Source organism: Helianthus annuus, chromosome 12 (genome assembly GCF_002127325.2).
Source record: "Helianthus annuus cultivar XRQ/B chromosome 12, HanXRQr2.0-SUNRISE, whole genome shotgun sequence".
In the NCBI taxonomy this organism is placed as follows: Eukaryota; Viridiplantae; Streptophyta; class Magnoliopsida; order Asterales; family Asteraceae; genus Helianthus; species Helianthus annuus.
This window is the reverse complement of record NC_035444.2, coordinates 10,876,769-10,896,096: the sequence shown is the minus strand read 5'-3', so window position 1 is coordinate 10,896,096 and position 19,328 is coordinate 10,876,769. Positions and strand designations below refer to the sequence as shown.

General features: G+C 36.2%; 1 protein-coding gene and 1 long non-coding RNA gene across 2 annotated transcripts; one reads left to right on the top strand and one right to left on the bottom strand.

Moving 5' to 3' along the window:
* Positions 1–281: 281 nt before the first annotated feature.
* On the top strand, positions 282–1,510 carry LOC110896383. Its single transcript, XR_002567872.2, has 3 exons — positions 282–453; positions 564–638; positions 1,295–1,510. It is a non-coding gene; the product is annotated as an uncharacterized LOC110896383 (long non-coding RNA).
* A 1,660-nt stretch (positions 1,511–3,170) lies between these two features.
* Positions 3,171–6,804, bottom strand: LOC110894061. Its single transcript, XM_022141226.2, has 2 exons — positions 5,944–6,804; positions 3,171–4,324 (listed from the first exon to the last, which is right to left on the bottom strand). Exons 1-2 carry the CDS (start codon positions 6,728–6,730, stop codon positions 3,249–3,251), a joined length of 1,863 nt encoding a protein of 620 aa, XP_021996918.1. The 5' UTR covers positions 6,731–6,804; the 3' UTR covers positions 3,171–3,248.
* Between the last annotated feature and the right edge of the window lie 12,524 nt (positions 6,805–19,328).

Sequence of the window (19,328 nt, the reverse complement as noted above, 5' to 3'; positions counted from 1 at the left end):
TTTATAAAAAGTAAAAGGGTTACTAATCATTTTAGTTTTAATTTTACCTTCTATGAATTTATATGTATATTTAAATATTTGTTAATTTGTATACATATTTCAAATCATCGTACTTAAAAACAATACTTTAAATTTTAATTTATTTGTAATTAAGATTTATAATTACAGATTTAAAAACAATATTTAAATTTTAATTTATTTGTAATTAAGATTTATAATTACAGATTAGTTCCCGCTCACTCCTCCGACCCAAATATTTGAAATTTTGGATTTCCCAAACACACGAGATTAACTTCCCTCCCTGCTTCCCTAACCTAATCGGCTCACTTCTGTCAACCCCCATTTGATTATATGTGTTTTCCTCTCCAATGTCCATCCCTATAAACTAATCTTTGGCAATGGAGGTGGTTCTAGGTTGCAAAGATTTTGAAGATTCTAGAGCAGCAAGAACATGTATGTTTTACTTTTGCTACTTCTTAAGGGTTCTTTATTATACTCATTGTTAATGTTAATTGCTTTAGTTTTATCCATATAATCTAATTTAGAGGAGTATTGGTTACCAGCAACACGCCCTGGGGCGGATCTATGGAGGAGGGAGGGGTAGCCCGGGCTACCCCTCAACCATCGGCGACTAAGCAGTATGTTAACCGGAACCGAAAACTTTTTCTTAGTTTGACACTTGAAATTCTGTATCTTAAGGTATTTAGATTTGAAACAGAAGAGTGAAGATACAGCCTAAAATAGTAACATGTTTTTTTTTTCCCGATTGTGAGCCGGCGGCCAGACCGTGTGTAAAGTCTGAAAACGAAAGTGAAAAACATGTATTAATCTAACATATATACTTTATTATATTTGTTTCTTTTCATGATCTTCGAGATATCACAGTAGACTACTAGCCATAGTCTTTAAATGGTTAATAGACCCTTCAAGTTTAGTAATTAGTTTTTTAACACTTTTTAAAGTTTTGTTTTATTTATACTCTACATTCGTTTTAACTTAATTAGTTGGATATATATTTTTATAATTACTTTGTATTTGTATTATTGAAAATATATATGTTATTTAATTTATGTATCATTTCATTTAATCTAAATTTTACTATTTTATTTAGTTGTTTCTCATGATAGTGTGAATATTTTTTTTTGTTTTATGTATCGAATATCCATGAGGTCTAAGTTTTTTTAGTCTGTATATTAGAGAAATATGTACTTATATATCAAAACAAATACTTAAATTCATATATTAGGATTAAATTCTGATTTTTAAGATTTATTTTATTTAATTGTTGTCTCAGGTTGGGAAATGAGTAGAAGAATACTCTGCTGTGGATATGGATGGCATTCGTGAAGATTGGTCGACTTATGCGGTTAACTCTATTTTTAAGTTATATATCGTATTTTAGGTGTTGATGATGTATTGACAAACAATTCTTTTTTTGTTAACGTTAAAATATTTGTAGTATACTTGGCAAATGATTATGTAATGGATTGTTTTGGTATATATATATGTATGTGTGTGTGTGTATTTGTTTTATGAAAAATATTTATTGTTTTTGTTATTATACATGTATCCATGGCAAATTAGTAATTTTATAAAAAAATTTATACAATTAAAAACATGACACGCGTAAATGAATGTCATACGTATGTGTCATAAATGCTTGTCATGAACGTGTGTCATAAAATGAGTGTCATGAATGTGTGTCATGAATGCGTGTCATTAAATGTGTGTCGTTAAATGTGTGTCATGAATGCGTGTCATTAAATGTGTGTCATAAAAACATGACACACAAATGTATGTCATGTTAATTTTATGACTCCTCAATCAACGACTCGCATTTGCGTGTCATAAAGACCATTTTATGACACGCAATGCATGTCAAAAAGGTGTTTTTTCTAGTAGTGAGTGGAAGAATGAATTGATTGGTAATGATATATGGGTCATTATGAAGTGGGCTATGAAGAGTTTTGTTGGTCAAGATTGGAGTCAGATTGTTACATGGGGCTGAATGTTTTCGTTTGGGCTTGGATATTGTTTATTGAAGAATTTGCTTGGGCGGAAACGTGAATCGTAGAAAGTTGAGCATGATCATAATGTGTATAGTATAGAGTAGGGATTTTTGTTTTTAAGCTGGTTTTTTGTGTTTTTAAGTTTTTGTAGTAGAGTTTGGGTTTATGTAATGGGCCTCTCTTGGCCTCTAGGATTTAGAAATGGGCTTAGGGGGTTTGGTTTGTATAGGTTAGCCCATTTTATGTTTTCTTTTGGAAATAACGTAGATCTTGGGCCTATGTCCCGGGTCTAGTTTAGTTCTTTTTTGTGATCTTTCATTCTTTACTTGGCCGGTGATTCCTCGTTTCCCAAAAAAAAAAAATATATACAAGGATGCAAACTTTGGAGTTGAAACCAGAAATATGCAAACTTTGTTTTATTAATGTTCTTTTAAGATTAATCAAAAGCGAAGTGTCGGGAGTATTTGGTTTAGAACAGTCAAACAAACATTCAGGTCAAAAAGGATTCAAATTTGCAGTATAGTATTTTTAATTTTTAACACCATAGATCTTGATGAAGAAGATATAATAATTAGATTCTATTCAAATTCCGTTTTTATTAAAAATTCCAACTGATCATCGGACTAATTAATAAGCTTACTTCGTCACCAACAAACAACAACAACAACCAGTTTGATGCAATAAAAGGAATTAGGAATCATAAATGTTAAAACACTGTCAATAATGATAAACAAACTATATTTATATATATAGGGGGCCGCTAGAATGAGAACCACCTCGAGTTGTAAGAACCGCGAGAACCACACCATCCGGGTCGCCGTTGACCAAGATTTTTTTTACAGCTAGATGTGTGTATTATAAACACATTTGTATAAAAAAAAATTTAAACGCCGCGGCCGAGGGGGTAGTTTTTTACACCACAAGTTTGGTGTAAAAAAACAAAAAAAAATTAAAAACACCAAACTTGTGGTGTAAAAAACTACCCCCTCGGCCGCGGCGTTTAAATTTTTTTTTTTACGAATGTGTTTATAATACATACATCTAGTTGTAAAAAAAAAATCTTGGTCAACGGCGACCCGGATGGTGTGGTTCTCGCGGTTCTTACAACTCGAGATGGTTCTAATTCTAGCGGTCCCCTATATATATATATATATATATATATATATATAAACATGATTTATTAATTATCAGCAATACAGATAGATAATTCTTATTGATACCTCAAGTAATGAGGTACTACTATGTTAAACATCTTGCATGGATTACAAACTTACACTCTGAACACTTTAAGATATAATTGTTATAGAAGCGTTCACCACACTTGGTGCATTGACCATCACTTGTTGTCCCTATGAGAAATGAAAGAGGGTGCGGGTGATATTCAGTTTTATAAATGCCTCCCATCTTTACACGCTTCCAAAGAACCCTTAAGCCGCCATAAAGGTATGGTTTGCTTTGAGGTATTAACGGAGCACAAGTTGTATGTATGGACTGGACACATTCATGGCAATGATAGAAACAAGCATTAGGATTAAGTTCCTCCTCGCAGACTTCACAGAAATAATCACCCTCATGGTTTTCAACTGGGGAGTAAGCTAGGCTCAGCGGGTGCTTGTCGTACCTGTGCCTAATTGTCTCGGGCAATAACAAAGCACACCCAAGATGTAGATGAAACCCACACTGTCCGCAACTGAATGAAATTTCATTGTTATCGATGAAACCGGACAAACACATACGACAATAGCCGTCTTCACCAGATCTATTATACCCATAATGGCTTGAAAGTAGGTGATTTGGATGAGATTTATGTTTGATTTTCTCACGTGTGAATGCACACCAAACATCAATTTTCCAATCACATTCAACACACGAGTAAGCAAACCCATTGCAAAGATCATCGCAGACACTACAGTAGAACCAAAGGAACTCATGACCTGCTTTTGGCAAGAGAAGAAGGGTGTGTTCTTGGTGATATTCGTGGCCTTTTAATTCAGGAGGCAAGCGGGTGCACCACTCATGGAGAAGAAAGTTGCATCCTTGGCCATTAAATTTGCACTTGTAAAACGTCATCTTCTTCTCGATTGGTATCAAACATGCATTGCATCGTGCGTCATTCTGAGTCATTGTTGTAATGTCATTGCATTGTGCGTCAACAAGAATTAGCGGATGATGATGACTATGATGAGTAATGCTGCTCTCATAATTCCTTTCTTTGAAAAAGAAGTCTCTGACTTTGTTGTAGTTTTGTTCGGAGACCGGAAGACGAAGAACATCATGATCATCTTCGTATCTCTCTGGGGTTATACGACTGGCAGCTGATACATATAGTACACACAGTACTTGGTTATTAAATAATTATATATTAATCATAAGATATTAAAAGAAGAAAGACTTTCATAAAATTGGTAATCACTTGCATCAAAATATAACATACTTTTTTGCATTTAATTCAATCGTATATATGCAAATATTTGCACCAAATAAAACAAACACGTGCAATTTTATATTACTTAATGTAACGACACGTGCTATTTTATATTACTTAATGTAACGATTTATACCTTACAGAAAGAAAATTTAATATTTTTCTGAGGTTATACAACGGGCAGTTGATATGTATAGTACATAAGATACATGGTTATTAAATAATTAACACTTCTATCAATTAATTTAACAATTTATACATTACAGAAATAAAATTTAATTGTGTTACACCCATACAGACTCTAATTTCTTAGTTTACTTTATCTTTAAACACTTGCTTAGTGATTAATTAAATCATATAAGTCTATTATAATAGAGAAAAGCGTTTTTCAAACATTCTTGTCTAATTTGATTGGTTCATCCGGCCAAAAATGGGACAAGGAATCGAAAAAAAATGGATGTAAATTAAGTTCAACCAAACAAGTAGGGTTAAAGTTGGTGACTTAATATGATAATTACCTAGTGTTCTAGTTCTTGTGGGTTCAAATCCTTACAAGTGTAAAACAAATGTAGAATTAAGGTGTTAAAAGAAATTTATTTAGAAAAAGAAACATATATGATACTAGAGTTAAGTTAAGGTACAAAGAGTCTTATCGTACAAACGTACAAAAGCCATAAAAAAACGCAGTGACATTTTTGTAATTATTTGCTTGTAGGGTAATTATCAAAATAACTCTACAAATGATCTTGTATGGTAATTTTGATCTTATAGGGTAATTATTAAAATTACTTTACAAGTACATCAAAATTACTTTGCAAATTTATCAAACAACATACAGTTCAAAATTACTCTAGAATATCATTTGTAGAGAAATTATGATACTCTACAAAATTATCCTACAAGATCAAAATTACCATAAAAGATCATTTATAGAGTAATTATGATACTCTACAAGATCAAAATTACCCTACAAGATCATTTTACGAAATTACCATACAAGATCAAAATTGCCTTACAAGATCAAAATTACCATAAAATATCATTTATAGAGTAATTATGATACTCTACAAGATCAAAATTACCCTACAAGATCATCTTACAAAATTACCATATAAGATCAAAATTACCCTAGGTAATTTTGATAATTACTATACAAGTAAATAATTACGAAAATACTACCGTGTTTTTTTTTAACCTTTTTATCCTATTCATACGTTTTGTATGATAATGGTATTAGTATTTGATCTTTTGCCTATAATAGTAAATGGGTGTTTTTTTTTTAACCTTTTTATCCTATTCATATGTTTTGTATGATAATGGTATTAGTATTTGATCTTTTGCCTATAATAGTAAATGGATGATAGAAGTGAAAGGGGGATTTATGGATAAATTAAATGACGACCTAAAAACTAACTTAAATAGTATACAAAGGAATAAGGATATAATATCAAACATTGTCTTGCAATAATTATTTCATCCTAATAGTTATGTAGTAAGAATTAGATTTACCTTCTTGGGATTTCTTGCTTCTTAAATATGCACACCCAAAATGAGTATAATATCTGCATTTTTCACATTTATAGACCCAAAGATTTTCATAACCAGAAAAGGATTTGTCGCATACCCTACATTTAGGATAAAATTTAGCTTGTTGATCTACTCTTGGAAATCCGTAGGTGAGGATAAGAGGATGAGTATGAAAAAATTTATCACATGTACCATGTTGAATTAGCAACCTTTTCGGACCAAAAACACAGTCCTCGTGGATGAAAAATAGAAAACATGTGATACATTGATAAAATACCCCTTTATGTTCATCCCCACAAGCGTCACATGCTACCAAAATCGGCCTACTTGTAGGAACTAATGGATGTTTGTGGCTAGGGTGATAAATAGTACGGTGGTGTACCTCATTCGTACCACAAGCTAAACATATGTTTAGCATACATGGAGAACAGTAATAACGAAGTTGTTGATCCCAAATAGTACATTCACACACATGACACTTCTGTCGTGGTTCATTTTGAAAGAGGGAAAGAGTATGTTCTAGATGGGATGCATGTTTTAGTGTGGTGGGAAGTTCTGAACATAACTTGTGGAGTGAGTAGTCACATTGATCGCACTTATAATAATACCTGTGGAAATAGGTGATTTTTTTATTGCACCGACCACATGAACATTGAAAGGCTTGAATGCTAATCAAATCTTTCTCATCATCATATACTTGTTCATCGTGTGGATATTTTGGATTTAAATCTATAAGAGTTAAGAGATGGTCATGTTGTATCACCACCATTATTCTCTTATGGTTTGAAACTTAAGAATGGGAGGAATATGAGGATATATATTTCAAAGTGAACAGAAAAGAACGGAGATATACTTCAAGTGAGGCAAAAGGTGAATATATAAGAGAAAATTCAAATGATTTTGATCCCTTTCTTTATTGTTCCGAAAAGTGAAAGTGAGGCAAAAGGAGAATATAGAAGAGAGAATTCCAATGATATCCCTTTCTTTATTGGTCCGAAAAAGTAAAGGTATAACTATTTTTTGAGTTGAAAGCAAAAGACATATTCATCTTTAGACGTATGACTATTTTTTAAGTTGAAAGTAAAAGACATTCTCATCTTTAGAAGAGTTATATCACATTCCGACCCGCAACGGATTATTGGTCTAAGTATGAAGATTGTCCATAGCTCATGACAACTATTATAAGTTTAAATGTTTAAAACATGTCTAAATTAAAATGTCACACATATGAGAAATCTTAAATAATCCATACAAAATTCCAAAGTCATAAAACACATAATAAAATCCAATTTTCATCTTCAACTCGGTCACACTTGGTTGCTTTTATCACGTGTAAAAATAGTTTTTAGGTCAACATAAAGTTGGTGAAAAAAATCTAAGTTTACATAAAACATTTTTGCTTTATTATTTTTTAAATAGATTAACTTGCAACCTCAAGTGTAAATAATATATCCATAACGAACCAACAATAACCACAATCAAAAATGATATGCGATAATGAAACAATAGACACAAATAAGATTCAAGCTCTGGAGAGCGAATCTAAATGATGTAGGCGATACCTAGTTCAACTCATGGTCGTGGGAAACTGGTCAGCCAGTGGATCCACGTTAGAAACAATAGACACAAAACGAGTAACAAGTTGATACATGTACATCAAACAATAGATACAAATATATGAAACACATTGTAACACATTGATTTCGCATGTTGTTGATTTGAATATGAAACATATGAAACATAGACACGTGATACACCCCAAAAATGTTTAGTGACAAAAATGAGAGAAAGAAATAGATCCACTTATAGTTTTATTTTTTGTTTTGTTTGATCCTTACGTAAACCGCACGAGTGTTGACGGAAAAACTCCAAAAGAAAACTGCTACCCTAAAGAAATAATTAACAAGAAAAAAATACTAAACAATGATCATCAAAAACTCTAAAATAAATCCTACAACTTAGGGCTTTTGGCTAAACTAAAACTATATATATTAATACTAACATAACTATTAAATAGATGTTTGTAACTAGATAACTAAAGTGACATATTTAAAATATCACCTTAAAAAATATTTATGTCATCGTTTTTTTTTATATTGTAACATATACTAATTCTACAAATCCTTTAACCACATATATTTATAACCTAGTCCTAAAACATTATATCTATAACAAAAAGTCTAAGAGAAATAAGAAGGCAAGATAAATAACAAATTGATATTATTATAAGTTAAATTATCAATTCTAACAATTTAGTAAGAATTCATCTTTCAATTTATATAAATCTAAAAATCATATTTTATCTTATATTTAATAAAAACTATGAAATTTGTTAAAAAGGATAAACTAACAAGTTTGTTAAGGTTAACTTTATGTTTAATATTTGGGAAAAGTATGGTTGCCGTTTGGGTTTGGCCTCTAAACGACTGTTGATACATATTTTGTGGATACGACTCGGCTCGGTTCGACTCGGTTACGAAGTGAAGGCCGTAGTCAAGACAACCTCCTGTCTTGACTCGGTATGCGTTTTACTTTGTAATAGTTCGATGTAATTGCTACTGCGTGTGTGCAGTATGCATTTAGTATAACTTATGTTTATGTTGTCTGTTAGTTTGTTTAGTCCAATCCATGATGAAGCCCTAACACAAGTAGAAGTCCAACATGATGAAGTGGTGAAATCCCAGCCCAGGCCCAACATGAAGTGGACGAAATCCCAAGACATTGTTTGGCGAAATCCCTTTAGTGGTGAAAACACCTTGTGATGAAAACACATGGGACGAAATCACCTTGTGTGGCGAAATCCCTTGGATTTCGTCCAATACTTTGGTTTCGTTGATGGGATTTCGTGGGCCTCTTGTTTTCGTCATGTCTTCACTATATATACCCAGACTTCAGACAGAAACAGGTAGAGCACAAATAGAGAAGTCTGAATAGATTTCGGAGCGAACACTGTAAACACACACACTGAGAGTTTATGAGAGCATCTTGTAAACATTGTTTTGTAACCGTTTCATACGCATTAATACAATGGAGTATTAATCGTTGAATCTTTGTGTTCGTGTTCGTAACTTGGTTTAACTTACCCGTTTGGATTCCGCACTCTCGGGTTTGTCGGAAAACAGGGAATAGAGGTTACTCGATCCTCCGGGTGGACCTACAATTGGTATCAGAGCATTGGCTCGATTCCTAGTTAAAACCAAGTTTGTGTTCATGATTTTTATTAAGTTTTTAATGTGTTTTTCTTGAGTTTTGATCTTTAAGTTCATTTATTTTCTGGAAAAACATGTTAAAATCTTGAAAATCCTTGTATTTTGCTATTAGTTTTTATAAAACTACTGTTAAAATACATTTACACATGTTGAGATTTGGTTTTTACTAAACTTTAGTGCAAAATTTGTTGTTTGGAAATTTTCTTGTAACCGGAAAACTCATCAAGATCATCATATCTTCAAGTCGTTCTTGTTTTTGTTCTTGATAATATCTGTGTTTGATATTTATTTTTGAATTATTGTGATGTTGTTGATTATAAAAACAATTGTTTGAAAATTGTGTCATTCAAATGATGAAACGTTGTTGGATGTGTAAGGATAAGGGTTTGACAAAATTGGCCATTGGAAGGCTTTGTGTCAGAAGATAAACAAAAAGATTTGAAAGGATAAAGTATTATTTGTTTGATAAATATCTTGTTGTCTATCATTTGTCAACGAAATCACTTTAGTCAAAAATATCAAGCTGGATGAAATATGTTGGACAAAATCATTCTGGTCGAAATCACATCTGACTGTCTTGGCCGAAATCCCTTATCAACGAAAACCAACTTGTCTTGGCCGAAATCCCTTCTCAACGAAAACACTTATGCTGGACGAAATCCAAGTCTGATTTCGTCAAACATCATTCAACGAAATCACCTGATTACGAAATCACTTGTGTTGATCCAATGAAATCACTTGTGTTGATCCTGACGAAAACCACTTGATTTCGTCTAACAATTTCAGAGCAACGAAACCCCTTTATTTTCGTCACATATCTTTTCAATTTTCAACAGAAGCATTTTATTTCTTTGATAACCCTTTGTTTTGAAACTTGTAAACAGGTACTCATCAAGATATATTCAATATGACTTCAGAATGGGCGAATCTCAAACCAAATACGGATGGTAGCACCGGTTTATCTCCATTTTGGGCCGAACCTCCTCCACAACCTCAAGTGTCAACTAGTCAATGGGCTTTTGTTTCGAATCAAAGCCAGAGTATTCAAAGCATACTCTTGAGCAAAAATGAAACGGGAAGCAATAACCGCCGTCCGAAGCTGATGCACATGAATGAGTATGCAGGATGGCACGACAGATTTCACACGTATATTCTTGGGCAAAACACGGAGTTGTGGTTACGATTCATTACAGACTTCGATCAAGCTCTTGATGTTGCTGCGTCAACTGTCGCGTCTTATGCAGATCTTTCTCCGGATGATAAGAAGATCTATGACTTAGAAAAGAAGGCGTTTTCGATTCTTTCTCAAGCGTTAAACAAAGACATCTATCATCAGTTCGTTAGCTTCAAGACGACAAAGTTATTATGGGATGCTTTGAAGACAAGAGGTGAAGGAAATGAAGCATCACGCAAACTCAGACACGATCTACTCAAGAAAGAGTTTGACGGATTCATGCATATGCAAGGGGAGTCATTGAAAGAAATGACAAGTCGATTCTTTCACTTGTTAACTGAACTGAGTCTTCATTCAGTAACAACAACTCCAGCAGAGGTTGTCAAAAAGCTTGCAGATGCGTTGCCACCACAATGGAACGAATTTCTGGAAATCTTGAAGTATAACGGAACATTGACTACAACCACAATCAATGATTTCGTTCAGATGTTGGGGAACAAAGATCAGGAAGAAATCCTAAAGGCTAAAAGGGTTCCAGTGCCACAGAATCCGGATATGTATTATGGAGCTCCTAGCATTGCTGCAAAACCTGCTACACATGCTCCAATTCAAACGGCCTTTGTCTCTAGCACAAATTTGTATGGAAATCCAATACTTGTCCCAACAAAGCCAGCTCCAACCACAGACTTGTATGGAAATCCACTACAACGAGTTCCACAACAACAAAGCCAATGACCTATCATAGCAACTGATATGTTCGGAAATCCATTACCTGTTCGATCTACCGGACCAACAGATCTGTATGGAAATCCACTTCCACCGTCCTCAAGACCAACGGTTGTTCTACCAACCACAGATTTGTACGGCAATCCACTACCTGTGCAACAGAAAGCCTATTATGGTAGCACGTCGTGTAACACCTCGAAAATTTATGTCCAATAATGCATCGACACGTGTCATGGGCTTTGAACATGAGAAAACATACTTTAGAGGGACTAAAGTTAACAAACAGTGAAAACTATGGAATATAAGGGTCCAAAGTGTCAACAATGGATAAATAGACTCTACAATAACCCTACATGGTGTTTATAACCCTAAACGGATGAATCATGGATCATACGAAGCGGAAAATATAAGAAAGTGAGGAATTACAAACTACAGGGACTAAAAGTGTCAACATGTTGAATTTATACCTCTGAGTGATCTTTTGGCAGACCCGAAGCTTTGTAATGATAAAATATACTCACTAGAATATGTGGTAAAAATTTCATGAAGTTTCGTTATCGTATGAGAAAGTTATGACCAAAACCGTACATGAAGGGTTAAAAGCGTCAACGTCGAATTTCATGACTTTTCGGGTGAGCGCAAAGTTAACCGAGGACTTTACCATGTTGGTAAATGTCCCAAGGTCCTTAAAAATCAAGTTTGAAAGTCTAATGAACAAAAATAGGTGGCAAAAACCTCGTATGCAAAGACCAGGGACCAAATCGCAAATGTTAAACAAGTTTGGTGGGTCTGCAAGCCCCAGGCGGCCCGCGCACCCTTAAGCGGGCCGCGACCCACGCCCAGCACCAGAATTTCGCGAACAGCAGTGTTTGGGTCCGTTTTTGCGAGTGGAAGCCAGCTTCCATCACCTCCCAACCTCACCAATCAACTTACATGCATGATAGGACACCTGTAACCCTCTCACAACACCTGAATCAACTTAAAAGCAGATCAAAGTCTTCATAATTAGGGTCTTGTGGTAGTAACCAAGAACACTTGAACTTTCAAAAATTCACAAGAGCTATTCTGGAGCTTTCTGGTCGACAAGGCTGCTTCATAGTGATCTCTAAGCTTCATTAGGACTCTTGTAAGTATTCATAACCTCCTCTAATTCGTTCTAGCTTAGATTATTAGCCGAAAGTCAATCCGTCGTAACTATAGTTTGACTTTTTGATTAAACGAAAATAGCTCAGTCATTTCTCAAATTGAAAGTACCTACAAGTTGGTATTTATGTGGGAAACAAACCCTCAAAAGGGTATTTTCTGATTCTCACTCTAAGCATGATTATTGTCGAGTCAAAGTTGTTCTTAAAAAGTCAACAGAACGTGTTTTTGCAAAATATAGCATAAATAGTAATGTAGATTACATGCAATCAGTTTGATCATCAAAATAACTTTATAATGAATGTAAGAATATGTTTTATCATGATCAACTCGACAATTTTTAGTATAAACCCGGATCGTAACCGAAAGTCTTATAAAATGACTTTTTCTTTGACTCTCGATTCGGATCCGTGCATGCATGTTTGAGATCTGCATTAGAGCTTATTTTGGATCATTTTTATTTATGTGCAACTCTCTGAGATTTTAAGACTTGGTTCAACACTTGTCCGGTTCATATGCATGTTACCGGTTTATGCTTAAATATGACTATTTTGCCCTTTTTGCTATAAAACGTGATATTTGGAAAAGTGAAAGAGTAAAAAGCTTTATTACTAATTTATAAACTTGCACTGAAAATTTGATATCAGTTGGAGGTCCAGATTTAGAGTTATGCCCGATATCGTAAATCTAAAGCTTTATGTTAAATAAACGGCGTAATTAGCGTATAACCTATTTAAGCCCACTTTTTGATACCAAACTTTTTACCAACTGATGTTATATAATATTTTGGGATTTTTGAAGATTTTTATTTAAGTTTTGGCTGATCGTATCATAGGTCTCTAAGTTTAATTCGGTTAATTCCGGTTTTGACCTTTTTGGCCATAAAATGAGTTTTATAAATCTTTTTGACCCCAGACCTTTTTTTCTACTGATTTTATTTGTTAAATAAGTTATTTTGAGCATTCTGGAAATGTAAAAATATCAGCTTTCTTTTGAAAACCCGGAAACGGCTCTAAATCGCCTTTTTAAGCGTTTTTAACACATAGTATGTACTATAACCATAATAAACGTATAAGGATTATACCTACTGATGTATTTAGCATATTTTTATAAAATAACATTAAGTATAAGTTTTTGAACTCAGGTTTCCAGTTTTGACCGTTTAAGCCCTTGTGAAATTACCGAAATACCCCTAAGGTGCATAGTTTGATTTTAAATGATAAGTTTCATAAATGGGCCATACCCTACTGTTATAATATGTCAAATTAAGTATATTTACTGTATAAATCAGACCTGTAACTCAGATTTCAAATTTAATTCTTTTATAACCTTTTTAAATGACCAAAATGCCCTTATAAGGCATAAATTGAATTTAAATTCATTCGGGGCATAATAGAACATAACTTGCTAATATTATAACATATTTAAAGCATATTATCTCAGGGAACTTGCATATGACTCTTGTGGTTACCCGTAACGCTCTTTTAGCGTTCGGTTCGGTTTATGTAGCTAGTTTGCATAAATTGACCGAAACAGGTCAAACATTATCATTTTTGTCTCAAAATCCAGAATGTATTTAGCATCCCCATATTATACAAGTATTCAAACTTGTCGGGTCTAAATCACGTTCTATCCGGTCTCCGCTTAATCGTGCGCTTGAACCGTATCGTCCTTAAAACTAACCGGTCTAAGCTTAGGCTTAAATAAAGACCCGTTAGGAATCTAATAGGTTATTATAAACCTTTGTTCCAGAATAGGAGACCCAGTAAAAGCTACCTTCACTTGCTAATTGTGATTCATACTTACCAAGGTAAATACTTTAACTTATTTTCCCTATACGGGCTTGGGGTACGGTATATAATATACCGCTTGGTCCGGCATTGAATTCTTTAATCGAATAGTGGTTAAATTCATTGAGATGCCCTGTTTTGAAGGTGTTTTATTGCTTAAAGCCTTTGGGGGGTTAATGACCATGTCCCGAATATCCTTGGCATCATCTTACGAGATGGCCACGACCTGAGCACGGGGTGTAGGCGTACACCCGTCAGTGTATAACTCTATATTGTGGTGTGTCTATTAATCTTTAACCCGGTCTACGGATCGGGCCACTGAACGCGGAGTAACATGTAAATCCCTTACAAGATTATATTGTATAATTATCCCAAGTTATAAAAATATTTTATGCCATGTGCATTTAAATCAATTTTCACTCTTTTCAAAATGAGTCAGTTAATTTGTATTTACCAGTGTAAACTGACGTATTTTCCCAAAAGGTTAAGTGCAGGTACTATACGTAATAGGCTGGCTGTCTTCTAGAGCGTCCACAATAAGTCTCGCAAGCTTGGACGACAATAAAACTGTTGAACAATATCTTATTTTATTTTGATCCGCCTGTGGATCCGTTTCAACTACTAGTGATATTTAATATTACATGTTATTAAAGTTGAAATGAATCTATCTTTGCTTCCGCTGTGCATTTATATATTGTGTTGTTTGTCTATGATGATGCCAACTACGTCACTATACTCCCCACCAGGCCCACCGGTGACACGTGGAAATTAGGGGTGTGACAGGTTGGTATCAGAGCCAACGCTGAGTGAATTAAACACTAGCCTTCTATGTTTAATCTTAGTTACACAATTGCACATTCCTCGATTCGCGAGTCTAGACAAAGAACTTAGGAAATATTCAAAATTTATTTTATTTTCTAACTCTGTCTCATATATATTTTGTTGTGCCACTTGTTTGATTTTTGACAGGTTCAAAAATGCCGCCACGTGTAAGAGGAAGAGGAAGGGGACAAGGAGCATTCGCAACCTCTCATGATCATGAAGCTGGACCTTCGCATAGGCGAACCCCTTCAGGATCCCATAACGCAGGTGCCCGAAACCTTTGGAGGTCTATGGCTGAACCCGCTAGGCACTCAGCCTCACTGAGCACTTCACCTTCTCTCCCACACTCCTTTGGGCCTCATTCAGAAAATGAGCCCCACAACTCCCATCAATCCTTCATTCCTCTCCAAAACCACCAATCACCTTTTGAGTACCCAGCACTTGTCTTTCAGGGCCTGTACAACCCTGATGATTACTTGGGAGAACCAATGGGTTATAACCCACTTGGACCTGAAGACCACTTTCCGGGTGGCAACGAGATGGATATCGATGAGGATACCGATCCTTCCATGCCACCGTCCGGAACACCGAACCACCCCATTGAGATTTCTGATGGGTCACCGTTTGTGGGATCACCATACAATGGTCCCGACAGTTATGAGGAGAGATTCAAGCAGCATGACTGGGTATATACCCCTAGTTACCATAACTCTCCCCTGCACCAGTCGTATCACAGCTCTCCATTGCACTCCCAGCAGCAGCCTCAGCAGCAGCCTAAGCAGCAGCAGAATCCTTCTGAGGGTTTCTGGCGCGACGTGGTCACTCCGCCGCCGCCACCACCTCCGGTTCTGCCTCCTCCGCCTCCAAGGCGAAGAGGAAGGAACGCACGGATGTCTACACGAGGGGGATACGCATCGGCACCCCTCCACATTCTGGTAGCAGCCGATACTCGCCTCTTCACGAAGAGCCAGAGATGGGAGAATCTTCGCATCCCGTCTCAGAAGTGACTTCTGCGCCAATCGCGCCACCACCACCGCAGAATTTTGGAGAGCCAATCCCTGCTTATGCTAGCTCGGCACCGTTCAATCCCTTCGAGCAGATTTACCCTCCATATTATGACTATACAGGAGATCCCTACTGGATAGCTTCGAACTATGGCTCTCTCCCTCCGGAAGGTCCTTTTGGAGGTACCTTGGCTACGGGACAATCGACTTTTGGATATCCCTCGCATGGATACCAGCAGCCGCAGCCTCCTCAACCACCGCAGTATCCACCACCGCCGCAGGCACCGATGATGTCGCCACCGCAAGTTCAAGAAATCCTTCAGGGGATAGAAAATGTGCGACGAGAGATGCGGCATGAATTGCGGGAAGAACGCCGGCATAATCGCGGGATGTTTAAGAAGATGGTAGATTTGATCAAGGGAAAAGGCAAGAAGGATTATTAAATCCTTTGTTTGTTAGTTTATCTAATCATGTCCCTGCGTGGGCATATTTTTCCTTTCTGTACTCTGCCTCTGCGTGGGCATATTTTCCTTCCTGTTCTACCCCTACGTGGGTATGCTTGTTTCTGTTTGCCCCCTGCGTGGGTTTGTTTGTTTGTTTGTTTGTTTATTTGCTTAGCTCCTGCGTGGGCATGTTGTTTGAGTAAAAGTCTTGTTTAGGGCAAACTTATGTTAGTTAAATTATTTGAAATGGTTAAATTAAGTTTTTCATTTTAAAGTTTTATGCATGAATATAATAAATGAAAAATAGCAATTTTATTTTAATATACTATTTTAATAATAAGAATCTTAAAAAGGTAAAACCTAGCTTGAATGTCATATTAAAGACCTGGCCAATATGGTAAAACCCGTTTAAAAAGATTCAAATCTCTGTTAACATCTGTAAACATGTTAACATTCCTGGCAAGCGTGATCCGTAAAATCACACATGTCACCCTTTTAATAAAGTATCCAAAAACTATATTGTATATATATCTGATTGTGACTTCATGCTTACGGGTTATAACTAATGTCATATAAAACAAAAAGGCAGCCGTGGTTTTCAGACTCCCTGCCAAGCAAAGGATTTATTTGTTTTAATTATACAATCCTAATCCTATAAAAATCTAAATTCAAAATTTAGAAATTTGTCCAAGTGACTAGGCCTATTGTGCCAATATATATATTTCATTCTAGGGTAAAATTGCTAATAAAAAAGTCCTGAATGAAATTAATTAAATTAACTAATATGGCTCTTATTTACCATGGTTAATAAATCGTCATGAACGATAATACTGTTAGGTTTCTAAATAGACCTTGTCCTTACTTTTATGTAGCTCCTAAAGCTACATGGCTAAGTCCGAAGAAACAAACAGTCATTCAGAGGAAAACCCAGGTAACACTAAGATTCATGTAACTGGTGCGGAACTACAAGCACTGGTGGAAAATGCTGTTGCCAAGGCCATTGAAAGGCAATTCAGGGAATCAAGCGGGACCCGAAGTAGGACCCGAACTGTACCACATTCCAAATCCAAAAATCATTCGGAGACTCATAGCAAACCGCCCTCTAAGAAAGATATATCTAAGAAAGATGAGCCGAAGAAGGATGATGAGGATAATCACTCCTCCAACCACATTAGTATCCCGAAAAAGGAGATCAAGCAGAAACAGGAATCGCACAACAAGTCCTGTACGTATAAATACTTCGTCTCATGTAAACCCAGAGACTTTACTGGGGAGAAGAGAGCGGTCGACTGCATGACCTGGTTAGATGAAATGGATACAGTTGTAGATATCAGCGGGTGTGCTGATCGGGATGTAGTGAAGTACGTATCCCAATCATTCAAAGGGGACGCACTGGCGTGGTGGAAATCTCTTTTACAAGCTGCCGGAAAGGCCACACTTTACAGTATGTCATGGGATCAGTTTGTAGCCCTTATTAAAGAAAATTTTTGCCCACAACACGAAGTTGAAAGGATCGAGTCACACTTCGTATCCTTGGTGATGAAGAATCTAGACTGCCAGGCATATCCCACCACTTTCAATACTATATCTCGATTGGTTCCATACTTGGTAACCCCAGAGCCGAAAAGGATTGCCCGTTTTATTGGGGGTTTGGCACCTGAGATTAAGGCAAGCGTTAAGGCATCGAGGCCTACAACGTTCAGATCAGTAACTGATCTATCTCTCTCTCTCACCCAGGACGTAGTCAGGTTGAGAGCACTTAAGAACTCGGAGGAGAATAAGAGGAAGCGTGAGGACGATACCTCACGGAGATCGGAGAAGAGACACCGAGGGAATAACGACCACAGGAAAGGGTCGGGATTTAAGAGAGATTGGCAACCATCAGGGGATAAGCCCAAATGCAAAACCTGTAAGAAAAACCATTTTGGGAAGTGTCGCTCGGAGTCGAAATCGCAGTCCCACATGAGAACCTGTGGAATCTGCAAATCTACGGATCATACGACTTTGAAGTGTAAAGGTCTGAAGGATGCAACATGTTATGGTTGCAATGAGAAAGGGCACATTAAGTCTAATTGCCCAAAGAACGCTAAGAAAACCGATGATGGAAAGAAGACCAATGCAAGAGTCTTCAAGATGGACGCTAAGGAAGCAGTTCAAAATGACAACGTTATTACAAGTACTTTTCTTGTAAATGATGTCTTTGCTAGAGTACTGTTTGATTCAGGAGCTGATAAGTCATTTGTAGATGATAAGTTCTGTAAGTTGTTAAACCTACCTGTTAAAACCTTAAATGTGAAGTATGAGGTGGAATTAGCTGATGGAACCATAGAAACCGCCTCAACTGTTTTAGATGGATGTGTTATATCCATTAGGAATCATCCTTTCCCATTATTCTTGCTTCCCTTTAAGCTAGCCGGATTCGATATAGTGATAGGTATGGATTGGTTATCGCGTAACCAAGCCCAGATTGTGTGCAACAGAAAGCAAGTGGTAGTTAAAACTCCGTCTGGTGAGTCACTCACTATCCAAGGAGATACCCAACATGGATTGCCTAAGCAAGTGTCCATGCTCAAGGCATCCAGATGCCTGCAGAAGGGATGTGTCATTTATATGGCACAAGTTACTATTGATGAGCCAAAGCCAAGGATTGAAGACATCCCTGTCATCTCAGAATACCCTGAAGTATTCCCGGAAGAACTACCCGGTTTACCACCAGATAGGCAAGTGGAATTTCGAATTGACATCATTCCGGGTGCGGCGCCAGTAGCAAGAGCACCATATAGGTTGGCACCAACGAAGATGAAGGAGTTAAGGACGCAGTTAGATGATCTGTTAGCTAAAGGTTTTATTAGACCTAGCTCGTCTCCTTAGGGAGCGCCAATCTTGTTTGTCAAAAAGAAGGATGGATCGATGCGTCTGTGCATCGATTACCGTGAGCTTAATAAAGTCACTATCAAGAATAGATATCCATTACCCAGGATCGACGATCTGTTCGATCAATTGCAAGGGGCAAGCTACTTTTCAAAGATCGACTTGAGGTCAGGCTATCACCAGTT